The 20,273-nt window shown below is 45.4% G+C and overlaps 1 protein-coding gene across 2 annotated transcripts in view; it reads left to right on the top strand.

Annotated features, from left to right (window-relative positions):
- Positions 1-20,273, top strand: part of Dhc64C (dynein heavy chain, cytoplasmic) — a 114,061-nt gene that overhangs the window by 3,876 nt on the left and 89,912 nt on the right. For both annotated transcript variants that reach the window (XM_050181170.3, XM_050181169.3), the window contains exons 2-13: positions 2,050-2,149; positions 3,117-3,290; positions 4,006-4,261; positions 6,263-6,670; positions 7,909-8,129; positions 10,801-10,966; positions 13,509-13,600; positions 13,762-14,065; positions 14,852-15,133; positions 16,697-16,831; positions 17,904-17,975; positions 18,234-18,317. In XM_050181170.3, coding sequence (XP_050037127.2) covers positions 2,050-2,149; positions 3,117-3,290; positions 4,006-4,261; positions 6,263-6,670; positions 7,909-8,129; positions 10,801-10,966; positions 13,509-13,600; positions 13,762-14,065; positions 14,852-15,133; positions 16,697-16,831; positions 17,904-17,975; positions 18,234-18,317 — 2,294 coding nt within the window. The remainder of the gene's footprint in view (positions 1-2,049; positions 2,150-3,116; positions 3,291-4,005; positions 4,262-6,262; positions 6,671-7,908; positions 8,130-10,800; positions 10,967-13,508; positions 13,601-13,761; positions 14,066-14,851; positions 15,134-16,696; positions 16,832-17,903; positions 17,976-18,233; positions 18,318-20,273) is intronic.

Here is a 20,273-nt window from a genome sequence, read left to right as displayed (position 1 = left end):
CCGGTGGCGACATTGTCCTTTTAGTTCCTGCACCAGCCCACCATGACATAGTGGATTTTAATTATTTCTTTATTGGTAAAAATGGACTGCATTGTGTTCTAAAGGAGCCAAGAACTGGTCGTGCCAAGTTTTGGAAAGTTTCACTGAGCCAGCACAGCCAAATTACGAGAAGATACTCTGAAATCTGCACGGCCACGCTGACCAACCAGCACTGAGGTTATAGCTAGAAGTTCAGAAATCGGAAGCCTGACCTTCATTTTCTCATCTGTTAATCAACCTGTTACGTTGAAATAAACAGAAATGGAATTTTGAATCAATACTTTATCGATATAAGCTGATATGGTGTCCCTCTTTTTATAATGTCCATTTAAAGAAACCCAGGTTGCAGAAGTCAATCCAGAGCCTCCTCTCGACTATGGAGTCTCATACCTGCCGTGATTGCTTAGTGGCTATGGTGTTGGGCTGCTAAGCACGAGGTATCGAATCCCGGCCACGGCGGCCGCATTTCGATGGGGGCGCAATGCGAAAACACCCGTGTACTTAGAATTAGGTGCACGTTAAAGAACCCCAGGTGGTCGAAGTTTCCAGAGTCTCCTACCCCATTACGGCGTGCCTCATAATCAGAAAGTGGTTTTGGCACGTAAAACCCCTTAACTTTTTTACGGAGTCTCATAAAGCCGGCATGTGGCTTTGGGTCATTAAACTTGACCACGAAATTTCTATGGCTTTCTCAGGATAAGCGGTACTGGAAAAAAGAAAATGAAGGCTTGGCAGCTTTCACAAGCCTGATAATGACTGTGCTCTCGTATGGTTGTACAATTGAAATGGTCATTTTCATTAGGTGTCCATGGTTTGACCAGAAAAATATTGATTGCAACAAGATGGCAGGTTGGGCTAGTTGGTTTATGTGTTCATAATGGACGGCTCTTGAAGGGGCACCAGCAAAACATACGAAGAGAATGGAAAAAGCGCTGCCTTTCTTTCGGTTCTCTTTTTGTGAGTGTGCGAGTGTGCTTTAAGATCTGTCTATTATTGATTGATTGATTGATTGATTGATTGATTGATTGATCTAGTATCTCAAAGCAGCTGGACTACCAGAGATGTTGCCCCCCGTCCGCTCTTGGGTAGCCTTCTGCCTTGTAGTGAGGAGAGAGCACTCGAGGAGGAGGTTGTGTGAGGAGGAGTCGACACACGCTGCTGGAAATTGCTTGCGACAGTACCTGATACAGCTCCTGTCATAAGAGCTATTGTGCCTTGGTACTTTTTGGATCTGTGCTGTGGCACATTAAAGAAGTACTCATGTGGGATTTTCGACTTCATTTTCTTTCTTGTTAGATGGAGGTCCTTGACCTCGGAATCTAGAAAATGTGCTGGAAATCCTCGGAGCAACTTAAAATAATTTACTAGCTTTTCTACATACCAGTTATGGTGTTGTTTACTGAGAGGAGTGTATGTGTTGGCATGGACAAGGGGGTCACGTGGGAGCAGGAAATCTTAGCATTCGCTCTAGCTCGTTCGCTCATCTGCTATGCTGCTGCTCATTGCAAGGCTCTATGTAGCAGCGTAACACTTGGGAAGAAGGTAATGTGGGTGGAGGGGAGAAAGAGGGGAGACACACAGACTAGTGCTAGTCCATGTCTCTACCCGCTCTTCCGTGTCTGTTTTGTGCTGGATCTTTTTCCTTAGCAGTGTGAACCAACTAAGTCCACAACAAGCTTTATTGAGCAACATAACAGACCATCGTGTGAGTGCCAAAATGTTGCTGTGGTCCTGCTCCCTAATGACCACCTTCTACATCACTACACATACAAACCGTCTGGGAAGCGAAGCCGAAACTCGTTTAGCTAATAAATTATTTAAGGTGCTTCGTGACTTGCCAGTACTTTTTCTAGGGTTTTGAGGTCCAAAACATTACTTAGTGCAAGAACGAAAGAAAGAGATGTCGCAAATGTTGCATCAGTACTCCTTTAACGAGAAAAAGGAGCTTGCTTGTTACAGGAGTGGACAGAAGATACATGATTTTATAGCCAGACTTGCTTTCGTTCTCAGATGAGGAGCTCGTGGGCGAGGGTGGCGGGGACGTCGAGGAAGAGACAGTCACCTACACTATATCCAGTGAAGTTCACTTCACAAACCCTAAGATCAACAGGTGAGTAGAGGTTAACACACTATTTCTGTGGACTTAGGAATTGCTTGAGATATGACTTCTTGGACCAGTATACTTACAAATAATGCCTCACTTCATGAGCTCCTTGTGCTTACCTTTTCCTGCTTGCAGTAGTATAAGCATCAGAGAATGCCAATTGCCAGTAGCAGGTTACATAAAATGCAAAATAATCTTATGTTCATTGCACGAGATGTCAGAGCTGCCAATTGCAGTCACTATGTTGGTAAAAATGAAATTGCTGATTGCAGTTCTTGTTCAAGTTTTCACAGAAAGTAGATCTCAAACTTTTTGTTGGATATGCTTTATTTAGCTGAAGGAAGAATCAGTGACCGAATCATTTTGTAAATCTTCTTACAACATTTCACTCTATGTTATTTCTTTTTGTAGGACTCAAATATTAAACATTTATAGTAAAATATGAATAGCCATTCCTGCAGAGAAATATTCATGCAAAAAACAAATGTGATTTCTAAAAAAGTGCAACAGAAAGTACAGTTTGCAACTTGAAGTACAAAAATCTGTTCGTTATGCTGCGTGACTGAGTGCATTGTTTTCTCTTACGAAAGTGCTAAACATACCTCTACAGAACTGCACGTCATTTATGTCTAGGTTGACTTAAAAGCAAATTGCAAAAGGGCTGCCACTAAGCAGCCACAACTTCTGTGAATGTATGCTGCAGCTGTGCATTATGAATTCTCCTATGCCTGACATTTGGCTAAATCGAATAGCGTTCAAAGACACTGAAAATCAACACGTGAGTAAACTAGGTAGAGATAATCTGTTTTCAAGGTCATGGGGCACAGATTTGATTGTGATTGGCCTTTGTAAAGTTGTCATATCAGGTCCTTGTGCCATTAAACGCCGCACATCATCATCCTTTGTAAATTTTGCCTCATTCTGAAAGTTCCCACCTGTAAATGAATTCCCGATTCTCTCCGCCTCTTTCCAGCTTGGTAATCATCAAGAAGTATGCGGTCATTGAGGCCGACAAGAAGGTTGCCGCCCAGCTGCGGGTGATGAACCTGAACGATGCCTCACCTTATGAGACACTCCACTCGTACGTAAGCAGTGCGGTGGCACCTTACTTCAAGTCTTACGTCAAAGAGACCGGACGAGCTGAAAGGTGAGCAGCCTGGCATTCGTCAGGTGGTTGTCAATAGGTGGCCTGGGATTGGAGTTGGGTGTGGCCTAGTTTGATGAAAATGATTCTGGATTTAATACCGATTCCCTAGTACTTCCATAAGCTAGACTCAGTATAGGAGGTATTCCTGAAACATTGGGACCTTTCACTCATGGGTTTAATGTGCCGGTTCATGTGGTTGTATCTTGCCTTGTCTGGGCTCGTTGGTCACTGCTGCTTCAATGGCTAGGACATTTTGCTGCAGAGCACGAGGTTGAGGGTTTGATACCTGGCCCTGGTGGCTACATTCCGATGCAAGTGGAATGAAAGAGGTGCATGTAAACTGTGCTTTTGGAGCTCTAGGTAGTCGCGAGTGATCCTGAGCTTCCACTACGGCAGCCCTTGTAACATACTGTGGAAGGGTCAAACATTAAACCTGCTAACTACTTGTCTTCCCTTTTTTCCCCCTTTTGTCTGGGCTCATCTGCAAACTTGTAACTAAAGCTAAAGGGACACAGAACTCATTCCATGCTTTTTGTTAGCAATGCTCTGGCATCTGCCGTGTTTGTCAACAATCTGGCATGCCTGATGTGGCACTTAGAGAACGATGCATAAAAAGTTCAAGAGGAAGCAAAGCATTGCGTAGCATTTTGTGCGGTGCAGAGAATTTAGTGTTCGAATGGGCTTATTGGGCACTCCTATGTGTTTTTTGAAACAGGGATGGAGACAAGATGGCCCCCACCGTGGAGAAGAAGATAGCAGAGCTGGAGATGGGCCTGCTGCACCTACAACAAAACATTGACATTCCAGAGATCACGCTGACTGTGCACCCACTGGTCGCATCCACCATCAAACGCTGTGCCGAGGAGGGGCGCCGGGCCACGGCTGCCGACTTTGGGGATCGCACTGAGGACTCTAGCTTCCTCAACCAGTTACAGAATGGAGTCAACCGCTGGATACGAGAGATCCAGAAGGTGCGTGTGTGTGCATGTCCCTGTTGTAGGGGGCTAAATTGCGTCAGTGTAGGTTGTGTGCATAGGGGTTGGTTGCTTTCCGCCCTGGAAGCAAGACTCTCAGTGCAAATTGCGGTAACCTTTAATAAAACATGAACGACATAAAGCTGAAATGCGTACATGCAGAGGTTATAGAAAAAGTTCTAAAAGTTGCTTCGGGAAAAAGAAAAAGACAAAGAAAGTCTAGTGAAAGAGAATACATGTGAACAGCCATTTGCTTCATTAGCTGAGAGTGCCCCCATTTGTGTTGTGCGTAATGAAAATTGGATTAGCATGAAATTCTGGCCAGATTATGGCTATCTGTTGTGGCATGTTCATGCTTAAGCATCTTTGCTTCGCAACGTGGTACATACCGTATTTACTTTATTGTAATGCGAGTTTTTTTTTTCGTTTTTTCTTTTGCTTGCACTCAACCCTCGTGTTACAATCGAATAATGGCAAAATTCGAATTTTAAAACAAATATCCTAATTCTGCAGGCTTTAAAGTTATGTTTGGCAACCCGTACCTTTACGTCTCAATGCACTTCATAGACAAGTCTACCGAAGTCAACTTGTTTTTAGAGCGCAGCGAATGCGTAGCACAGTGGGAAATGAAAGATGCAAGGAGGAAACTGGAGAGGAGGGCGCACCATAACCATGAGATGAAAAGCGGATGAGGGTATGTTGAAAGTGAGAAGAAAAGCGTATTGTAGCAACGATGGCTATGAAATGGCAACAGAGTAGTGCGTGTCGTCTGGGAGGTCTATCGGCAGCTGCTGCGGTAAATTACACCCAAGCGTCACCGAAGCGTCACCCAAGCGTCACCCATGCGCTGGCTCTTGTGGTCTTCAGATTAGTGAAGCAGTCGTGCCGCATTAGACAGATTGTCCGCGCCAGCCAATATATCACGAAATGAAAACTCGTATGGAGCTGTGCTCAAATTTCTCATTAGGAAGGATCGTAATCATCGGGGAATTTTTTCACTACAATCGACGCCATTTTTGCTGTACTTGTGACGGGCGTTATGGTTACGCTGCTGCAGTACCCACTGTCTTTTGCACTTCAACTCTGCTTATTCGTGACGTTATGGTGACGTAGCGCATTCAGTATGATGCCCACTTTGAGAGACGAGTAATTTCATTGGCTGAGAAAGAGGGAAACTCAACCGTGGCTCGGCAGCAGGACGTCAACGATTCATGGATGGCAGGACCAGCGCGAGGCCCTCTTTAAATGCGAGGCCGTTCGGAAGGGCTGCGCTCTGTGAACCTTGTAGTGGCCTGCTACGGTCTCCAAAATAAATGATTGTGTGGCCTCTTAAGAAGTACTCAATTTCAAACATGCTCGAAGATGACGTGACCGCGTGTGATCACTTATGGAGATAGTTTCGCTTTCGCGAGACTCAGCTCATCCCGGCACCGAACCCCTCGAAGTATACAGCAGATAGTGTATTTGGCACTTATAACGAGCTTGTCACAGCACCAAAAACACTTGTTGGAGATTCTTTCGTTGCCGAGTCATGAAAAATTTCACAAATGTGAAGCCATCTCCGAAAGGGATCGCCCAAGGAATGTTGTCTCCATCTCGAACGATGACGATAAGTAAAGAGAACTTGTTTCTTAATTGTGATTTCTGTAATAAAGGTACCGTTTATTCTTCCGTTCATCTCATGTTACATTCGCGTTTTCCTTTATGTATATATTCTTAATTTTTTATTTTATTTCCCCCTCATGACAGGAAAGCAGACCCTCGCATTGCAATCGCAGTCACGCTACATTCGAGTGAATATGGTACCTACTGACCCAGCCTGTTTTGCCATCTGTGGTCTCACTTTGGATAAAATGTGTTCCTTACTGCTTTTGCCTTGTGCTACTGGTGCATTTGTGTTCTCTCTCCTTCTTTCAGTTCGCGAGTGTTCATTTTAGAAACCCCATCATGCCTGTTGTGTTGCTCTTTATGATGCATCTTTTCCCAATCATGAAACAGGTGACCAAGCTGGACAGGGACCCGTCGTCCGGCACAGCCCTGCAGGAGATCAGCTTCTGGCTCAACCTGGAGCGGGCCCTGCTGCGCATCCAGGAGAAGCGCGAGAGCCTTGAGGTGGCCCTCACCCTGGACCTGCTGAAGAAGGGCAAGCGTTTCCATGCCACGGTCAGCTTCGACACGGACACGGGCCTCAAGCAGGCACTGGCCACCGTCAACGACTACAACCCCCTCATGAAGGACTTCCCCCTCAATGACCTTCTGGCAGCCACCGACCTTGACCGCATACGGCTTGCGCTGCATGGCATCTTCTCGCACCTGCGCAAGATCCGCTCTACCAAGTACCCGATCCAGAGGGCGCTGCGTCTCGTTGAGGCCATCTCACGAGACCTCATGTCCCAGATGCTTAAGGTGAAGAATCTGTTTTGTGCCATGCACAGTACTCTGTTAACTTGGATCAAAGGAGTTCTCTTGTGTTTGTGCTTCCGTCTTGCGCTCCTGTCGTGTTTAGTGCGACGGATGCTGTACGTTGACACGTAGATGGCCACACCCGACTCATGAGATGCAGTTTTCCCATTGCTTGTCTATTAATAATTGTAAAGCTAGCTTTCCTGTGAAGCAGTCTGCCCAAACTAATCGTGATGTGATAATTTTTTGCAAACAGCGCATACAAACACAGTTAATTAGCATGGAAAACATAGACGTGGTGCTCGTGATGAAAACATGTGCAGGAAACAAGCCCCAGCATGTGCAGCTGGCACTGCGTGTTCATTTAAACCGTGATCGGTGCTAATATTGGTTGGACAGCACTGGTTATGAAGAGGGTCTTCAGATGTTGTTGTCAGTGTTGCTTTTAATCACCATATTTTCTCGTTTATAAGCAGCATCAAAACTTGACTAAGAGAAAGTTATATGTTTAGATTATGTGGATAGGTGAAAATGCGGTCAGTCCAGATCCGGGTGTTACATGGAGGCAATTGCGTTGCTTGAAAATATATTGCCTTCAAATCTGCTTCATGGCAATGCACATTTTATTGTCATGAAGCCGCCTGTAGAAGCATAATTGTCATTGCTGTGTAGCCCCAACTAGAGGCACAATTCACATACAGTCGACTTCCATTAATTCGAACCTTAAAGGATCTATTAAATTGATTGAATTATCTGGCAGGTCCCAGATTATCCAAAAACGCTGTAGTTTTGTCTTCGTAATGCAGATTCAATTTTCTAACCCATTTTCTCTGAAAAAGATTGCACATTATTTTCATGTAAGTACAGTAATCGAGCGTGTCCATATAACCGGTTGGTAATTTCGAATCCTCTCTAAGTTGCCACAAACCTGCAAAACTTATGTGGAAAGCAAAAATGAAAGTGAATGAAGATGATGAATGAGTATAACCACAAGTGGTACTGACTTGCTTACGTAAAGATTTTCCTATTTTAGGCCGCTATTTGCACACATCACACGCACATTAATTTTTTTTTTTTTTTCATATTGTGTATGTGGTTTATACACGGGGCTCGGTTATACATGTGGAAATACAGTCTGTAGGTGATTGGGGTTCGTCTCGTGGCCCAACACGTTCGAGGGCTGCGTCTCCCAAACCTGCCCGACGGCGAAACACACGCTGACTTTCTTTTTGCCGTTCAAGGTGCTGGGCACGCGACGGCTGATGCACGCACCTTTCGACCACTTCGAGTCAGTGATGAGCGCCTGCCTGGAGGTGTTCAACGCATGGGACGAGGAGTACGACAAGCTGCAGTCCCTGCTGCGTGACATCGTCAAGAAGAAGCGCGACGAGCACATCAAGACTGTGTGGCGCGTGACGCCCGCCCACAAGCGCCTGCAGGCCCGCATGGAGCAGATGCGCAAGTGCGTGCTTTCTTTTATTGCTTATCTTCCCGTCAAAGATATTAGTTCGCGTTGCTTTGTCAGCGTCGTAATTGTAGTGCTCATCGCCGCTAGCTGTACGAGCACCAATGCAATGGGGTCATTCTGACAGTCATTGCCGAGATGCAGGCGTGCCTCGGGAAATTTTGCGGCGACTTGCGTTCCTCAACAGCATGCACGTGAGGTTGAAAGTGAAAATTTGGGCCATGCTGAGTAACGTGCGCAGTAACTGTGTGGACGTGATGTCTGTATCTTTGTTGGCAGAATAAGTAAAATGTGCTGCGTGTCGGTGGCCCTTACACGCATGCGGCCCTTGCGCAAATTTATGCGGTAAGAACCTTCCTTCGTGTAATTGTCTTATGCTTCCCTGTCGCTTATTATGCTTCACCTTTCCGGCGAAACTGCAGCCTCTATTTTTCTTTTTTTTTTTGCTGCGAGTTCGTGTGTAAGCACGGCTGTGCAGGACTGCTGTTGATTCCGATTTCGAGTAAATCCTACTTGGCCTCATTTCGGTTACCGAGTGAATTAGAGATGTTCATGACCTCTGCATGCAAGTGGCAATGTTTAATTCCATCCCTAATAAATGTTCTAAATTATTTGAAGAGTTTTTTTTGCATGAGTTGTTTTAGCGTTTCCTAGTGTAAAGAGAAGCAATAATGAGACATATTATGCACATTCATTTCACATGCCATTGATAAAAGACTTTGCCGAAGAAGTCACTGAAGTCTGCAAGTTTTTTTCAAGGGCAAAAAAAAGCATGCAAAGCAATTTGAAGCGAGGTGAACTTACAGCAACATATTCATCCTCTAGGCATAAGCTGTCCATGCCATTAGAAATAATTATTAGTTGGCTACCTCCTTCACTTTAAAAAATGTAATAAGCTTTGTACTGTGTGTATATTTAAATATATTGTCTGTGCATGGTGTTCACAGTGGAAATTAAAAGAAGTATGTTGAAGTGAAATAATACAGATGAGGTAGCCACCACTGGTGCTTGTAATGCACTTGTCCTCCTGTTGTCAGGATTTGCAGAAATAATTCAATAGTATGAATTAAAAGCCATACATGTCCATGCCAACAGTGATGCAGTAATCTTTTGGCAACAATAAAATTTTAAGTGAAAAGATAGAGGCCGCTTAAAAGAAACTTCAAATGATGCGGCTAACAGAACTCTGGTAATGGCACTTCGGGGGGGGGGGGGGGGATCGGCATCACTGGAGGGGGGGGGGGTCTCTGCTCCTTCTGGAAAACTTCAGAAGGGGCTCAGGCCCCACAGCCAGCCCGTAGTCGGTGCCTATGGTCTACTGCTTGTTTTATACGTGCATGCGTGCCTACAGACTCTGCCTACGTTCGTCAGGTAGAGATATTAAAAATGGCGGCCACCAATCGCTTGTTGCTGGACCCGCCACGAAAGCGTGGCCTTCATTTGATTGAGTTGTCAAGCTCCGTAGATGATTTGCTTCTACATGAAAGGATTCAGAGTGGAGGCATTATTTTCAGTGCTACACACACATATGAGCGACTCTGATTTCACCGACTATGACAATAGTTTTGATACTTGCCAAGGTTGACGACTGGGTGTGTTGGTATAGCATATTAGAGGTTGGATTGCGCAACATTTCACGAGAGTTTTGATACAGTGTGGCAGTGGACACAAGAGATGGATGGAAGGTTTTTCCAGTGCCATCTGGTTTTACATTTGTGTATTTCTGAGGCAAGTTGGAGTTTCCTCCCCCCCATGTCATATAATTTCAAATCTGCAAAATATTTGCTATTCAGACGTGCACTGAAAAAGTGTCATTTTCTGGATGCTCTGGATTTCTTGCTGGTACCTATAGGGTCAGGTCGTTCCATAGAAACCTGTAGTGGGCTAATTTGGACCGTTTGATTACTCAGGCAATAAAATAAAGAAGCGCTTTTTGACAGGATACGCAAAGTGGATGCACTTGGGATTTCACCCAAGAGTAAACATCACGTTCGCTAGTCATGTCCCTTGACTGTAACCTGCTTTATGTTGTGTCAAAAACTACCGATTGCTTGATTGCATTTTCATTGATTCGGTATTCCTACTTTGAGTATCATATTTTATTTTCCATAACCGCTGCTCCTCATGAGAATGCATATGTTTCCTAGAGCTTTCTTTGCGATAGCCCTTGGTAAATTTTCTAGAATAACTTAATGGTTCAAGAACCCTTGTTTGGTTCCCATAGTGCTCATGGAACTTTCTTTAGCCTGAATGTTTGTGAAGACAGATTTCCTGAAAGTTTCCATAGAGGGATGCTGCATAGTTGGTGGATGATAAAGAGAAGCCAGAAAAAGAATTATCTGAAAAAATGTCACCAAAACCATGGGATATGAAGACGTGTAGTTTTCTTTCTTTTTCTTTTTTTTTTTTTGCACCATGATCGTTTAAAGGACGAAATTGTATGAGTTTCCTGGTTTACCTCTTCTCCGTGCAGTGTTTGACCGGAGCAAGAAAAGTCATTGTGTTGAAGATGTATCAGGGGATGCTTGTCTTCTAGGCAGTGACGCACTGCGTCTACCAGTTATCTGGGAGCAGCTTACAAATGACTTGAGACGCTACTTTAGCCCCGTCCTTTAAGGGGAAATTTTTGCTGCACTGATTGCTGGAATGCTGTTCTCCGTTGGAACAGGTTCCGCCGCCAGCATGAGCAGTTGCGCACAGTCATTGTGCGCGTGCTGCGACCCGTTGCCGCGCCGCGCACGGTTCAGAGCAGCGCCACCACCACGCCCGACACCGACCAGCCAGAGCTGCCAGAGGCTGCTGTGCTCGACTCGGCCGACAGCAGCGCTATTGAGGTGAGAGGCTGGAGCTTGAGCGTACACTCAAACCAAATTGGAATGAAGTTGTGCTCAATGCGAAAATACTTTCGTTATATCCGATATTCGTTAAAAGTATGCATGCTGATATTGGCCAAAAAAGGAATCGTGATTAGGTCTTGCAAAGGAGACGGAAGCATGATACTCCGATCAGCGCATGGTTGTCGACACGTGAGCAGTGTAGAAATGTGAAGGTGCCCTCGGCATGGTTGTTAGTACGCTACTGGCCATCACAAGGGATTAGTATATTTGCTTGCCGACTGTGGGCCACTGGAGTTTAAAAGTCGACATTAAAAAGAACTGCGTAGCAAGGCTGGCTTCAGAAAACCACCATGCCATGGTGCAACACATATCAGACCTCTACCCATTTTTCTTGCTAAGAAATCAGATGTGTGTTAGATTTATATCTTATTTAGGAGCTTCAGCGACATTTTTACACCATTTTACGGCTTTGGATACGTAGAAGGTGGGCGCACTTTGTATTCGGGGAATGTTAAAATCGATCAGGTACTGCCAAGTGAATGAGCGATGTGTTTTTGTGTGTTTAGTGTTTTTTCTGCATCCTATGTAACTTGACCACGTGGATAATTTGCTCAATTTCATCAGTCCCACCAGGGTCAAAATAACAGAATTTGGCTGTATTTTCTTAGATCTTGCCTTTTGGTTTTGTTATGGCAGTAGAATGTTCATTGAAATGAAGCATGGCCAACCACGTTGTAGAATTACTTTGTCATATCCTATAATTTCTTGCGCAATTGAACCTGTAATAAACCAGATGGATAAAACAAATTATTGGATATAACAAAGTAAATATAAAGTGTTTCTTGCCAATATCGACATGTAAAGAGTACCATATTTACCTGAATCTAACACGCAGCTGATGTTTCTTTGTGTGCCTCGTACTCATATTGTGGTTTTGGCACGTAAAACCCTAGAATGTAAATTTTTTTCTTTCTTGTTTAAGAAAATGGGTTCACAAGTCACTCGTGCTAATTGGATGCGAAACCAGAGCTACATTCACGCTGTTGGCAACAGCTGTCAGACGCAGCGTCATCGCCATTACAAGATGGTGACAGAGCATGTTCTTGTGGTGGTTATTGTGGCTTTATGTTGTGCTTGATATCTGTGGCCACCGAAGTACAAAGAGCAATGACGTGCCACTTTTATTATGAAAGCTCATTTTAGAAGCAAGTTTCTTTTCTTTCTTCAGCGAAGATAAATTCTGCACGTCTTGAGTTTCCTCATTGTGAAATTGGGGGTCGTGCTTTATTTTTCTTTGATAAATCCGGGGTGCGTTACGTTCAGGTGCACACCTATTTTCTTGGCATCAGTGAAAATTGGGTGCACATGAGATTTGGGGGCGCATTAGAATCGGCTAAGTATTGTATATTCTTAATAAGAAATAGCAAAAATAATGAAGACATTTTCGTGTGGGATGTGACTTCACTAAAACAAGGTTTGATTGTATCCGCATTTGTTATATTGAGGTTTCATTGTACCAAATGGCAAGAGCTCTTTGTTTTGGAGTGTGCAGCACGTTTTTGAAAACTAGTGTCGCCACGTCGTTGGCGACTGCAACACCTTGTCCGCCCTGTTATGGCCCGCGCGTGTGCTGGCAATGGCAAAATCACTACATTGAAAAGTGCCCAACATACACGCATTGGAAATCTGCTGTTATTTAGCTTTCTAAGCCGTGTGCTGGTCACGTGTTCAGGTCCACCCATCTGTCGCAGTGATTGTTCCATGTACGATCCTCACTACTTCGAGAGTGATAACTATTTGGGGCACTAGCAGAACAAAAACGTCACAAAATTGAGATGTTCTTTCCTGTCCGGTCGTTTCCTTACTTGTTGAGTCTCTTCCACCCCGAGTAGTATGAACCAGCTAGCCCAGCAAAAGTAGCAATCTGCTATAAGTGAGATGCTCTGTTCCTGTCAACAGGCTATTTGTGGGGAGCATGCGGCAGTATGTACGTCAGTGCCATGCCTGTATTTGATAGATGCGGAGGTTGCGCACAGTGTTCATGGCATGCGAGTGCAACACAGCGTGGAGAAAACATTTCACGGGTAGCAAACATTCGTGCCGGTGAGGTTACACCACGGCTAGTGGAGCATTGTTCCGGTAGTCGATCTCACGGGCAGTTCAGTACCCCTCCGTGGTTGCTTAGTGGCTATGGTGTTGGGCTGCTAAGCACAAGGTCACAGGATCGAATCACGGCCACGGCGACCGCGTTTCGATGGTGGCGAAATGTGGAAACACCCATACGCTTAGATTTAGGTGCACATTAGAGAACCCCCGGCTGGTCCAAATTTCTGGAGTCCCCTACTACGGCGTGCCTCATTATCAAATCGTGGTTGTGGCACGCAAAACCCCATAATTTAATGTGCAATTCAGTGTCGATTGTGCTTTTCTAAAAGCTAAGTGTGGGCTAGAATAAAGTAAAAACGGCAGTATTACCTGCTTCAGTGGAAATGTTCATGTCATGTGGGCACAAGTACATTGAAAATGTTTCTCCACTCAGGAGGTGAACTTGGCATATGAGAACGTTAAGGAAGTTGATGGCCTGGACATATCCAAGGAAGGAACAGAAGCCTGGGATGCAGCCGTCAAGAGGTGATAGTTTTGATGATTATAGCTATCTTTTTGCTGCATCTCACCTTTTCTCTAAGGCTCTTTTTGTTATGTTTGTTTGTTTTTGCAATTGTTTTGCATCCTTAACCTCAAATGGCAAATGTATGACGGCTTACATATACTGTTCGCATATCCTCACCCAGGTACGAGGAGCGCATCGACCGGGTGGAAGCCCGAATCACCGGCCGCCTGCGGGATCAGCTGGGCACGGCCAAGAATGCCAACGAGATGTTCCGCATCTTCTCACGCTTCAACGCTCTGTTTGTGCGGCCACACATTCGGGGCGCCATCCGCGAGTACCAGACGCAGCTCATGCAGCGCGTCAAGGACGACATCGAGGCCCTGCACGAAAAGTTCAAGGTGCAGTACACCCAGAGCAAGGCGTGCCTCATGAGCAAGGAACGGGACCTGCCCCCCGTCGCCGGATCCATCATCTGGGCCAAACAGGTGGGTTGGGGAGCCGCTCGGAATTAAGCCGGTGTTGCAAACGTGCAATTACTACTAGCCTAACATACTTTTTATGCACATAACCTTCACATGGCTGCAACCCAATAGATATGTGCAAAGCGTCCAAGTGCTCTTCTCACACGTGACCTAACCTAACCCTGCTGCTCTCAGTGCCTCGTCTTGTCGAAGCTTTCAAAACTTGGCTCTCAGCTTCAACAAAGCCCCTGGCAGAGGCTTGGCCACCTTTGTTAGGGCAAGCTGGGTGTGTGGGGAAAGCCGGCCTATGGATTTATGCACACGACAGGAAATAGCAATTCATTCGGATGAACATTGTGTGGAACATTCAAATCTTCATAAAACCATCCGTGCACTGTTGCTGGGAGCTCTTCACAAAGCAGACTCTGTAGGTAACTTTTTTTTGTGGGCTTAGCTATCGCCACTTTCCGTGCTGTACACTGTTGAAGCATGGTGCAGTGTTCCTGTATTGTTGAGTGCACTGCTGTGAAGCTCTGTTTGAAGGCTGAATGTGGCCATTTGTGGTGCATGCAAAAATATGGTTTGCAGGAAACAGCTGCAGGTGGTGTTACTGTGGCCTTACCAACTTGTGAATGGGTAGAAATTAATTAAAGTGCTTCGTGCGTGTCATTACATGGCTGTCTAGTGCCATGTTTTAGCACACCAGTTCCTAAGCACACTTCAATGTCAGAACGGTGCTGATGTCTAAACTGTCACTGTCGTGCTCGTATGCTTAAAGTGTCAACTTTGCCCGGTGCAATGATTGTGCAGATTGATCGCCAGCTGTCAGTGTACATGAAACGTGTGGAGGACGTGCTGGGCAAGGGCTGGGAGAACCACGTTGAGGGGCAGAAGCTTAAGAGCGACGCGGACAGCTTCCGCGCCAAGCTCTCGACGCAGCCCATCTTTGACGAGTGGTCCCGGCTGGTGCAGCAGCGTCAGCTGGGCGTCACGGGTCGCATCTTTGCCATAGACAACCAGCGCTCCCGCGCGGGCAACCTTCTGCGCCTCAAGGTCAACTTCCTCCCCGAGATCATCACCCTGGCAAAGGAGGTGAGTGGCGGGACCTTTATACGCGACATGTTTTCCATCTCTGTCTGCCGGTCTTCGTCTGTGAGTGTGTGCGTGTTTGTCCACCACGGAGGAAACAAAGCCTAGGACAGGGCCTGGCCAGCCTGACTGCATTGTAGAAAGTGCAGTGGTAGTCATTTGTCTCTTTGCCTAGTTGCTCATGCTCAATTGCCTAGTTGTGCGAGGCAAACGGACGTGGACTTTGTTCAGCCCGCACATCTTCACTTGCGCAGAGTGAAGGAATCAGTGGATCTACGTGCACCGCCAGCAACTTGCAGCAGGCATTTGCATAACCATTTTTAAGTGGGTTCCTGCAGTGCCCACAGTTGATCACAATGCAAGTTTGACCTCGGTAGTATGGTGGAGGGCAAAGCAAGTCGATAGGCCTGTGGGAAAAGGTGTGACAGCGAAGGTGGAAAAAAGAAGGAAGGTGGCCTACCAAAGTGATCGTGGCTTCACGTCTGGCTTCAGAAAAGCAGGTTCTTGGGGCTTCTCGTATTTTGTTTCCTTTCTCCATGGTCCATCTGCTTCTGTCCACCTGGTTGATGCCATGGGAGGGAGGCAACTTGTCCTCCAGGATTATAAGAAAGGAACTTCTTTAGAAAAAGAAATCCTTTTATTCAGAAGGAGAAGGGGGTTCAGAATACTGAAAAACTTTGTTGTTGGTGATGGCATGCGTAACCTAAGCTTAGACAGGCTTGGAGGTGCCACACTTGTTGTGGACATTGTAGGAGTTGTCGTGGCTCTTGCGTTTGTGCTGTCGTCGTTATTGTTGTCATTTGTGATTATTGTTGTTCTCATCATCGTTATCCCATCATTGTGCCATCGTCGTTCGAGATGCATAGTGTGTGCAGTCACCGCGCTTTTGTCATCGTTGTCGTTCTGGTCATTGTTATCGCTGTCACTATTGGGCCACGTTCAGGTGCCAAGGCAGCTGGTTGCATTCATTAGTAAGAGTACAAAAACAAAGTAAAAAGTTCAATGAACAATATTGTACACATTAATTTAAAAGCGGATAACATAACTCCCTTCTGTAATGCCCTCAGTACAAATGTATACACAAAGTATAATTGAAGCTGTGTAATTAAACCTTGATATAACCAAGTAATGCCGATTTTACTGACATTGTTATATTGAAGTTTAACTGTGTAACAAGTGTACAGTGTTAAGTATGATAACATGTAATATTGAGCACAGGGAAGCAACTTCTAGCGTTTGTTATACCTAAGACAGCCACACATATTATGTGACAGGGAAAACGTTGAGTGAAGTATCGGTATGATTTCTTGCGTGGGTGGCTGTGGACAGATGACAAATTGGAAGAAGCCAGAAAGGAGCACTGTCTGCCGCAGACGGCGAATAAAAAGGCTGGATTTGTTCAGAACGTCAAAAAAAAAAAGATCACACTTACACTCTTGAGCTTCCAATGCAAGACCTGCATAGTGTGACGTACCCTTTACCTCCTTTGTTCCCATCAGGCCAAGTTGACAACCCTCGTAAATAACCTCTTTTGTCTTTCCCTCCCTCGTCCCTCCCCCCCTGCAGGTTCGCAACCTCAAGTGGATGGGCTTCCGCGTCCCTCTCGCCATTGTCAACAAGGCTCACCAGGCGAACCAGCTCTACCCATTTGCCATCTCCCTCATCGAGAGCGTGCGCACCTACGAGCGCACCTGTGAGAAGGTGCGTTACTTGTGCCTTTGTGCATGTATGGCTTTAGTGTGCTTTCTGTACAGTCTTTTTGATGTTGAGTGCTTATTTCGGTAGCTCTGTTGAACCGGGCAGGAGAATCTGAATGAGACACATATACATGTAAACTGACCTCATCGCAATAGCATAAATGGTGATTCAAATACCCTGACAAGTGCAAGGGGATGTTCAATGGTAAAGCAAAATGAAATTGCAGAACTTGAACTTGCCCTCGCGTTCGCAAGTGTGCCTTGACTCAAACCTTGGCTTTCCTGTGTGCTGGGAAGTGGTACCCGTTGAGGGAAGCTGACGCGGTGACCAAGTGGTGCTTCTCGCCAATAGGCAACTGCTTGAGTTTCTACCCAGCACCATAAATTGGCACTGGAAGCAACTGGTTACAAAATTTTAGCTGAGTTAGCCTGAGGACTGTTATTGATACACAATAACTTCTGTTAATAAGAGCCTCTTCAGTCAAGAGGCAGTGCTACCTTCCGCTTAACGTTTTTCAGCAAAGCTCGCCCCTGGTTTGTGCATTTGCTTACCTTACACCTTTTCTTGCTTAATAGGCAGTGATGCTCTCTCCATTATGCTATTTTTTATTAAGTGTTGAGCTCTCAGGCCATGTTGTTTTCTGGTGATTGTGAAATCTTACTAGACACTAACTGAGCTGCATGACTCAGCATGAGGTCGTAGGTACAATTCCCAGTCGCGGTAGCCACAGTCTGATGGGGGCGTAATCCAAAAACACCCGTGGTTTGGAGTCTCTCATAGCATTTGTATTGCTATGGGACATAAAGCTACTCGATTTGATTTGATTTTGAACTGAGCTGCATTGGGCCTTTGTGATGCATTGCAGTTGCTGCTGCTGCTTATTATCTGCTGCCTTCTTTCCTTTCTCTCATTAGATGGGAATTTCTCTAGTAAGTAAATGCCCTCTTGCTGCTGTTTTCCAGCTTGCACGTAGATTCTTTTCATGTCTACTGTAGCGTTTTAGTGTTATCACAGTGTGCCGACCCTACCTTGTGAGCTAAGGCAACTTTTGACGTTTCCCTGTGAAAACCCCCAGGTGGAGGAACGGCCCTCCATCACCCTGCTGATCGCCGGCCAGAAGCGGGAAGTGCAGAACCTCATTGCCGAGGTGAGCGACCTGGTGCAAAGTTCGGTGACCGCAATTGATGATTGTGGAAGGGAGCAGGAAGACACACAGTGTTGGTTAGAGATTGCGCATAATTTGATGATAATCCCGGAGAGAAAACTTCAGTAAGATAGTAGAGGGAGGTGAATTCTTGAATCATAGAGGAAGAAACAGAGAGAGGTGAATTCATGACCCCATTTGTCAGTGTGCTTGCCTCTGCCCAAGCTGCATCGTTTTGAATTTCTGCTCTCTGTGTTACAGGGCATTGGACTGGTCTGGGAATCCTACAAACTGGATCCGTATGTTCAAAAGCTTGCAGAGACAGTCTTCAACTTCCAGGAGAAGGTACACATGACTGCGTGCTGTCACGCCGTCTAGTTAGAGTGCTTTAGTTGCTAAATAACTTTTCCTACACATGCCGCCTGTACCATCGATTGAAGTGTAAATAAAGTGAGGGTGGGAGTTCGGTGCAAATTTTGCTCAAGTCTATTTGCAGTGCCGCGAAGCTGCGCTGTGGTGTAACAGGAAGCACAGGGGAGAGTTGTAATGAATGTAGGTACCGTATTTACCCGATTACAACGTTCCCCCGAATCTAACACGCACCCAGTTTTTGCAGGCTTAGTCAAAGTAAGAAAGTGAAAGTGCACCTGAATGTAGCATGCCGCCAATTCATAAAAGAAAAACACTGCATGTTCCCCACGTTCGCAATAAAAGAAATGGGGCATGCAGAAATTACCTTCACAGATGGGATTTCTTTTTTTTAGTGAGCTTTTGTTATGAAAGCGGCGCATCACCGTCGCGATTTGCACTTAATTGGCCACAGATATCAAGCACACAGGGGGCAGTATTCTAGAGCGATCGCTTGAGATATTGCTGTCACTCTCAGGAGACTGCGCACTGGACATGTCAAAGTGTGTAGCCGACAGCGTTTGCATGTAGCGAAAATAGCGAGCTTGGCACAGATATGCTGGCAGCCGATTACGCTGAAGCAGTTAGTGCCAATTCGCTTGAAATCTCGCGATAGTGACAGTACCTCCAAAAGTTGTTGGCCAGGAATACCGCTCTGGATCATAGTCGAGCACAAAATGAGCCAACAGCAACCTTCGCAATAACGAGCTCTGTCGCCATGTTGTGATGGCGATGACATTGTGTCTGACAGCTCTGACGGTGGGCTCTTGCCAGTGCCGTGAACGCGGTCTTGGTTTCGTATCCAGTTGTAATGTGCATGCTATTTTTGGACCCATTTCCTCGGTCAAATGGTGCACAATCATTTGGGTAATTACGCTACGTAATAGAAATGTTCCTGAAGCTTTGCTTTGTGCCGCTCATTGCTAGGCATTGTTTCTGCAAAACACCCTAAAAGTTGTTGCATGCAGTTTCTAGGGAAAACATGTACGAATTAGCACACTTTTTCTAGCAATCTTCATTTGGTTAACGAAAAGCAAGCACTGTTCTGTCGCAGACGTCATGTTTGCGCATTGGTTGCTCCTGCTCTCACATTTTTAGAGACTGCCGTTATGCATTTGTTCAGGTCTTAAAGTATGCACATTCCATCTGTAGGCTATACCACCGAATTCCTGTGGTTTGTTTGAGCATCTATATTGACGTTGTCTCAGTGTACACACAACAATTGGAACTATTCTAATGCATCAATAGTGGCGATAAATTACTAGGTACAGGTGCTCTTTTGAACCTAATATGTATTGCTGTTATCGCAAAGCTTGGCACTATCTTAGCCTTATAAAGGCAGTGCCATTGCAGTAAGAGTGATCTCTAAGGGGTGACGACGGGGGACTTCAAGGTAGTGAAACCCAAAACTAATTGTAACAGAAGTGAACATGGGCATCAGTCTTGCAAACAGTGCGATACTGCAGTGATATGAGGAAATACTAACAACATGCACAAACTGTTTGGCGCTACTTAAAAAAAACAAAGTTGAAGCAAAATCTCTCATTAGTAAGGCTATGTTCACACATGGTCTCAGTGCAGGCGGAAGCGGCAAAAACTTGACAAAATCTGCCCGCCTAGGCAGCGAAACAGATGGAAAACAAGGAGGCGAGCCCGATCGGTCTTGGACTGATATTTTTTCGCCACAGCGAAGCGTAAAGCTGTTTCGCTTCACCGAAAGCTGCACTAGCACTTAAACATCCGGCCGTAATATTTAACATCTTCCATTGTTCGTTGTCCATTTTTAGGAAAGACAATCAGCTGACACTATCAAAACTGTCTTCTTCCTCTTCTATGGTAGATGAAAGTTAGATGACACACGCAGTTGTGTGAAATCATAGCTTTTGATAACTG

The sequence above is a fragment of the Dermacentor andersoni genome, chromosome 7, assembly GCF_023375885.2.
Source record: "Dermacentor andersoni chromosome 7, qqDerAnde1_hic_scaffold, whole genome shotgun sequence".
NCBI lineage: Eukaryota > Metazoa > Arthropoda > Arachnida > Ixodida > Ixodidae > Dermacentor > Dermacentor andersoni.
Note: the sequence above shows the minus strand (reverse complement) of the source record. Positions and strands in the feature narration are given on the sequence as shown.